General features: G+C 45.0%; 2 protein-coding genes across 2 annotated transcripts in view; one reads left to right on the forward strand and one right to left on the reverse strand.

Moving 5' to 3' along the window:
- The window catches only part of LOC144963868 (uncharacterized), a 32,776-nt gene extending 28,999 nt beyond the window's left edge, over positions 1-3,777 (forward strand). Inside the window, exons 4-5 of the mRNA XM_078897817.1 lie at positions 1,036-1,144; positions 2,587-3,777. Of these exons, the coding sequence (XP_078753943.1) occupies positions 1,036-1,144; positions 2,587-2,775 (298 nt within the window). The 3' untranslated portion in view covers positions 2,776-3,777. The remainder of the gene's footprint in view (positions 1-1,035; positions 1,145-2,586) is intronic.
- The window catches only part of LOC144964294 (glucagon-like peptide 1 receptor), a gene marked incomplete in the record, with an annotated part of 157,816 nt that overhangs the window by 110,959 nt on the left and 38,881 nt on the right, over positions 1-7,976 (reverse strand).

A 7,976-nucleotide genomic window follows, 5' to 3' on the forward strand; every position in this document is an offset into this window, starting at 1 on the left:
TTTTTACAAAACTTAAGTGTTTGGTCGACTGAATGTTTGGGATGTTTTTTTTTCTTGTATTTTTCTTTCTTGCTTTGTCTGGCACCTTTCATACACACTTGTTCATACGAGTATCTTGGTCTTTTAATGTCGATTGATATAGTTGACCCTCATCTTGGCAAAAATTCTGAAACCTGGGACTCCGCGAAGTTCATCTAAGTCCCAGGTTTTGGAGTTTTTGCCAAGATGAGGGTAATGTAAATCGATCAATACTTGAAGGACGGGTTTTCTGGCCAAATTTTAAAATTCGTGTCTTCTCATAGTATAGTACGACAGTAAACTGGGTAATATAGTTTGTGTTGCTATACTTGATTTGTTTTATTCCACTCCTCTTTTATTCCTCCTTCCTCCTCCTATTCCTTCTTCTTCTCATCCTCCTCCTCGTACTCCTCCTCCTCCTCCTCCTCCTCCTTCTTCTTCTCCTCCTCCTTCTTCTTCTTCTTCTTCTTCTTCTTCTTCTTCTTCTTCTTCTTCTTCTTCTTCTTCTTCTTCTTCTTCTTCTTCTTCTTCTTCTTCTTCTTCTTCACCTCCTCCTCCTCCTCCCCTCCTCCCCTTCTATTTTCATCATCGCATAGTGGTTTTATTCTGTATATTAAGTAAACATCATTGTGTGGGGGCTTGTGTAGGAATCAACATCATCATCATCATCATCATCATCATCATCATCATCATCATCATCATCATATTCATCATCATAAATCATCATCCTCATCATCATCATCATCATCATCATCATCATCATCATCATCATCACCATCATCATATTCATCATCATAAATCATCATCATCATCATCATCATCATCATCATCATCATCATATTCATCATCATCATCACCATCATCATATTCATCATCATAAATCATCATCATCATCATCATCATCATCATCATCATCATATTCATCATCATCACCACCACCATCACCATGACCACTACCACCGCTATAACCATACCTAATATTGTGTACCCCCCCCCCCCCCTCCATTTCTACTCCAGCATCCCCGTCGATGTGGGTCCCTTACTGTCCAGGCAGACTGTGGACTACCAGACCGGTGTGGTGGGCTATTCCATCGCTGTGGGCGGCGTGAGGACCACCGCCTCTGTGGTGAGTCTATATAGATAGAACGATGTTGACGTCACTCGGGTCTTTATTATTGTTTTTTTTTGCCATCCAATTTATGAGTAATTCTCATTAAACTGTATTAATCAGACTATAAAACATTCAAGGTTGCACGCAGTTTGTGTGTTGGTCGTTATATGTCTGGATGGCAATGTTGTGAGTTTCTTAGCCAAGCGTACATCATCTATATCAATCGGACTATTAACGTGTTGGCCAGTTTAATTTGACTGGCGGATGTCGTTAGTATTTTACCTAAAATAGAAAAGTGGAGAGAAAAAAAGACAACAAGAAATACGCTTTAACAGTTGTAATGTCACTTCCCTCGTAATGACGCATGGTAACTTAGCAACTGGCTCTAAACTATCGGAACAATGGCGGACGCCCTTGTGAAATATTTCTCCGGCGAACATAAAAGCGTATCCAGAGGATAAAAAAAACACATAAATTTTATCATGTTTTGACACATTCTGATCACAAGACATGAAAAGTTCTCGCCAGCTTGGAGAATAAAAAGTACTGATTTTCTTTGTTTAGAACCAAGATGGCCGACGTTGCCGGGCGACGTGACATCAGACTACTGAATTCAATTTAGACAGTGTTTATCCAGGATTCGGGGGGTAAAAATTGAGCATTTATATAGCGCAATATCCACTTAACGTGCTCAATGCGCTTTACAAGGGGTCCCTGGTCAACAGCAACATTTAACATGTAGGACGAGACATGACGCCTGTTAGGCGATATTACAATTTTTCGGACAAAGACAACGCTTTTAACGGCCAGGTACTCATTTTACACCTGAGTACGGTGAGAGAATGTGAGTAAAGAGTCTTTTCCAAGGACTCAACTATGCGCCGAGCGAGGCTCGAACCCAGGACCTTCCGATCCAAAAGCGAGTGTCATACCACTAGACCACATAGCCGCACAATGTACCGATGGCTGACTGGTAAAAACTCGCCTCAAAGGATGGTCCTGAGTGCAGTAGAGTGCGTCTATGTGGTCTAGTGGTATGACACTCGCTTTCGGATCGGAAGGTCCTGGGTTCGAGCCTCGCTCGGCGCATAGTTGAGTCCTTGGAAAAGGCTCTTTACTCACATTCTCTCACCGGACTCAGGTGTAAAATGAGTACCTGGCCGTTAACAGACAGCGTTGTCTTTGTCCGAAAAATTGTAATATCGCCTGACAGGCGTCATGTCCCGTCCTACATGTTAAATGTTGCTGTTGACCAGAGACCCCTTGTAAAGCGCTTTGAGCACATTTTAGTGGATATTGCGCTATATAAAAGCTCAATTAAAAAAAAAATTGTTTGTTCTTAAAATGTTTTTTTTTTTTTGTTTGTTCTTAAAATGTTTTTTTTGTTTTTTGATCTTAAAATGTTTTGTTTGTTTTTTTGTTCTTAAAATGTTTTTTTTTCTTCTTCTTCTTTTCAGTTATTTTTATCCAGGAGGCGAATTCGTCTGTATCTGCTTGAGGAGGGTGATGGCGACGATGACGACGATGATGAGGAGGAAGAGGAGGGAGAGGGAGCGAGTGTGAGGGATTCGACTCGGGGGGGCAGTGTGGGGGAGGCGACGGTGGACGAGGGGGAGGATAAGGAGAATAATAGTATGGTAGCTTAGGGATGAGGAGGATGGTGATAATGATGATGATGATGGTGATGATGATGATGTTGATGATGACGATGACTACGATGATGATGAATAATGGTAGTGATAGGGATGATGATGATGACGACGACAATGATGATGATGATAATCGTAGTGATGATTATGATGATGATGATGATGACGAGGAGGAGGAGGAAGGTGATAATGATGATGATGATGATGATGATGATGACGATGACTACGATGATGATGAATAATGGTAGTGATAGGGATGATGATGATGACGACGACAATGATGATGATGATAATGGTAGTGATGATTATGATGATGATGATGACGAGGAGGAGGAGGAAGGTGACGGTGCTGCTGTTGGTGTTGCTGCTAGTGATGGTGGCGATGATGATGATGTCGTTGGGTGTGGTATTGGCAGGCGGTGGTTGTGAAAGCTTCCATTTGTTGTTTTAGTAATAATAGCTAGACATTAAAATTCCTTCAAATGCATTGGTCACAAGAGAGAAGCCCCAGGTTCGGGAGTTTTTGCCAAGATGAGGGGTCATTTTAATCGATCGATATTTGAAGAGCGAGTTTTCTCTGGCCAAAATTTTAAATACCTGATTTTTTAAAACGACAGATTTGTTTGTTTTGATTTTTTCTTGTTTTTTTTTGTTTTTTTTTTTGTTTTTTGTTTTTGTTTTGTCTCCGCCTCATTTCTTCCTGCCTTTGTAAAAAACCATATTGTGTTCATTGAATTATTCATGAGTCGTCTTGATACTGCAGAGAGACAGACAGACAGACAGACGGACAGACAGACGGACAGACGGGCGGGCTTCCTTACATCATCATTCTTTGCACAAGCATTTTGTGTCATTTCTGTTGATGTAAATAAATGATAAATAAATAATGAATGAGAGGCAACTATAAATATACCTCCCCTTTTTAATGATTGTGGTTACATCTGATTTGTATATAGCTTATTTGTTGTTTTTTGATCTACAATAAAATATAATAAGAAGAATAAACTGTAGTTGTTACTTTTATTTGTCATTAGATTCGTTTTGTTTTTGTTGTTTATTTTTTGTGTTGTTGTTGTTTGTTTGTTTGTTTGTTTGTTTGTTTGTTTGTTTGTTTGTTCGTTTGGGGGGAGGGTCGATTGTTTTGTTTTTTGTTTGTATTTGTTTTTTTTTAAATGTCTTTGGAGGGTTTTTTGGGTTTTGTTTTGTTTGTGTTGGGGGGGGGGGGGGGGGGGGGGGGGGGTTAAATTATTGTTTGTCCTTTAATTGTTTCTTTATTCACCGAACAATTAAGAGAACACGGCCAACTGGATAGTTTCTGTTAGTACGAGAATGCCAGAGCACTAGATGAGGTCTTTTCATAGGATAACTTGGTTTTGTCCTGGTCCTTGCCGGAGTCCTTAGCTGAGAGGGAAACAGTCAAATGTATAGTGTTAATTTCGAGAGGTGATATATTTTTCCTTGAAAATCATCTCTCTGTTTTATACTGATAGTTATATTCAAAAACAAAACAAAAATTTGAACATATCTTGTAACCATTTGAGTGCATTCCTCTTAGTGGGATCTTGTGCTTGTGCCAGGGTGAAACTTTTAGGTGGTCTCGAACTATTTACTCTGACAGTGTGCTCTCAGAATCTACATCTGTGCCCTCTTTGAACCAATTCCCTTTTCTTACTTTTTCTCGTGTGCTTTCAATAGGATTCGACAGTCTGATGTCACGTCCGCCCAGCAACGAACAGCTTGGTTCTAAACAAAGTAAATCGGTACTTTTTATTCTTCATGCTGGCTAAAACTTTTTCACATGTCATGTGGTCAGAATGTATTAAAGTCAAAACATGATCAGATTTATAATGTTTTTCTCCTCTGGATACACTTTTATGCTCATCGGATAAGTATTTCATTAGGATGTCCGCCATTGCTCCGATAGTTTAGATCCAGTTACTAACTTTATTTTTAAAATCAAAAAAAAATCGAGCTCTTATATAGCGCAATATCCACTTAATGTGCTCAAAGCGCTTTACAAGGGGTCCCTGGTCAACAGTTACATATAACATGTAGGACGAGACATGACGCCTGTTAGGCGATATTACAATTTTTCGAACAAAGACAACGCTGTTAACAGCCAGGTACTCATTTTACACCTGAGTACGGTGAGAGAATGTGAATAAAGAGCCTTCTCCAAGGACTCAACTATGCGCCGAGCGAGGCTCGAACCCAGGACCTTCCGATCCAAAAGCGAGTGTCATACCACAAGACCACATAGCCGCACACGCTTACGTTTATCTAACGTGATTGGAAGCGCATATAAGTTATAACAACTGGGTGGGGTTCCCGACCTCCCATAGTGGGCAGTAGTGCCGCGCTGAAGACCGGTCTAGACCGCGGTCCGACGGTCTTTTAGCTGTGAACCGAAGACCGTCCCAGAGGGGAAGACCGGCGGCGGTCCTCACTTCTTATCATCTTTCAACTAGTGCGGGGCGGTCCTTGCAAGGACCACGGTCCTACGGTCTCGCGCCATAGCCTACTACTACTACTTCCCCAGCGATTCGTTGCTTCGGTTGCCTATCTTCCACCAATCACCACCCATCCCACTTAATTAATCGCACCCACCCCCCTTTGCCATACACTCGTGGATCTTTACCTTGCAGTTGGTGAGGGGGCTTGAGGCACACGGGAGGGCAAAGGTGTAAATCCCGGTCGACCGTCACGAGACCATCCCGGGTATCGAGCCAACGAGCCACATGAGCTGCTCGCCCCGGTGTGTGACTAAATTTGATCCAAACCCGGTGCCCGAATAGCAGCCCTATCCCGGGCGCCACACTATTGTCCTTATGTCGAGTCCCAATCAGTCCCGTCAATGGCGAAGCGGTCTGCCGCCTAGCCAAATAATACCGCGTTCGTGTCGCCCGGGTCGTCGGCACGTCCGGAGAAAAAAGCAAACGTCCATGCATCAATCGATTCGCGGCCTGCCGATTCGAAAATGCGACGGCGGGGATGGCGAACTGACGCGTATATTGTCCCTGAACGTCGAGAGCCAGAGTATGGCAAAAAAATGAGCTTTTATCAAAGCTATTGGCCGTTCATTGCGTTGATATCCTCCTTCTACAGGAGACCACCTTATTCAGGCGCGCAATCTTCCCGATTCCAGATCCCAGGCTATACGGTGGTCCAACGCGAGGACACTTCGAGGCTCAAAGGAGGGGTTAGCGTTTACGCTAAAGAGCCATCGAAGGTAAGGGTCATTGAGAGCGTAACGGACAGCAATGGGGTGAACCGAATTTCCGTGGAAGTAGGTGGACTGTGTTTGCATAATATCTACAAACCACCTAGAGCGACATGGACTACACCACCGTACCGGTGGTCAGCCATCCTTCCATCTGTCTGGGAGATTTTAATAGCCACCATCACGAATGGGGCTACCGAGACTGCAACGAGGCAGGAAGACAACTCCGCTCATGATGGACTGTAATGATCTACACTAGTGTACGATCCTACAGCCAAGGGTACCTTCCGGGGTACCCGCCATAAGAAGGAGTATACTCCAGACCTCACCCTCGTAACGAAAGGCGCGAACGGTGAACCGCTGCAGGTGAAGCGGACAGTCCTCGGGGACTTTCCGCATAGCCAGCACAGGCCGGTTCTTGTCACAGGGGGTGACAATACCGAGGGTGCAGTTCTCTCCCACTTTGCCAGATGGAATTTCAGGAAGGCTGACTGGGAGGAATTCAGTTCCTATATCGAGCAGGTCTGCCCTGCCATTCCTCCCAAGTCCAAGAATATAACCAGATTTAGTAGGCTAACTGGTTAAGAGCGCTCAACGCTCTATTCCACGGGGCAAGCGGAAATTCTACACCCCTTGCTGGACAACAGAGTCGGAAGAGCTGTACCGAGAGTACCAGCAGACCCAGTCCCAGGACACAGCCGATAGACTACTTCAGTCTCTGGCAGAGGGGAGGAAGCAACGGTGGCAGGAGACCGTGGAAAGTCTCGACTTTACACACTCCAGCCGCCACGCTTGGCGTTTGATAAAGAAATTGGACCCAGATCGGAATTTCGCGAAGGCTGCACCGGAATGCGAGGCAGACACAATTGCCAAGAATATTAAGAACCGTAGTAAGCGGGTCCCTAATCAGGCTTTTGAGCGCGGTGTCCGCAAGGCGTACCGTACGATTTTGGACTCGCTAACCTGCGGAGGAGTCGGACTGGACGGCCCCGTTCAGTCCCCGAGAAGTGGGTGCAGCCATTAGCGAAGTAAAGAACGGCAAAGCAGCAGGGATAGATGGTGTATATCCCGATATGGTGACGCATCTGGGCCCCAGGGCACGGGCCTGGCTAGCAGAGGCAATGTCTGACGTCCTTGCAAAAGGAAAGCTTTCCACAAGTGTGGAAGCACGCGAAGATAGTTGCCATCCTGAAGCCAGGGAAGCCGGCGAAGGAGGCAGACAGTTACAGACCCATATCGCTGCTGAGCTGTCTTTACAAATTGTTGGAGCGTGTTCTATTAAACCGATGGGGGCCGGTCCTAGACGCTGCCCTGCCACCAGAGCAGGCAGCTTCAGGGAAGGGAGGTGCACCACGGAGCAGGTCATTGCCCTTACAGAGCATATTGAGCACGGGTTCGAGAGAAAACAGCAAACAGGTGCTGTGTTTTATAGACCTATCAGCGGCGTACGATACGGTCTGGTGCGATGGGTTAATGCTCAAACTTGCAAAAATCATAAGGTTTCAAAAAGACCTTGAAGTTGTTCTCTTCGATCCTAGGGGAAAGGCAATTCCACGTCGCGCTGGGAGACGTCACGAGCAAAGTTAGGAAATTGAAGAATGGGTCCCTCAGGGTCGGTACTTGCGCCAATGTTGTTTAACGTTTACATTAGCGATATGCCGAACACTTCCTCCCTGAGGCTGGGATACGCAGACACTGGGCACTCGTTACTCAGAGTAAAGTGTGGACCCGTCTCGAGAGCGTAACTCAGCGAGGACGTCACCAGACTCAAATCCTACTTTGACAAGTGTACCTGAAGATGAACACTTCAAAAACCGTGGCCACTGCATTTCACTTATGCAGTGGCTGGCACACCCGTAAACTGAATGTCCTAGTCGGGACCAGCCACTCCCATATGAGCCGCGTCCAAAATATTTAGGGGTGACGTTGGATCGCAGCCTTACCTATCGGGTTTCATCTCGAAGGGGTTGCCCGGAAA

This window comes from Berghia stephanieae, chromosome 2, assembly GCF_034508935.2.
Source record: "Berghia stephanieae isolate SIO BIC M18660-M18661 chromosome 2, UCSD_Bste_1.3, whole genome shotgun sequence".
NCBI lineage: Eukaryota > Metazoa > Mollusca > Gastropoda > Nudibranchia > Aeolidiidae > Berghia > Berghia stephanieae.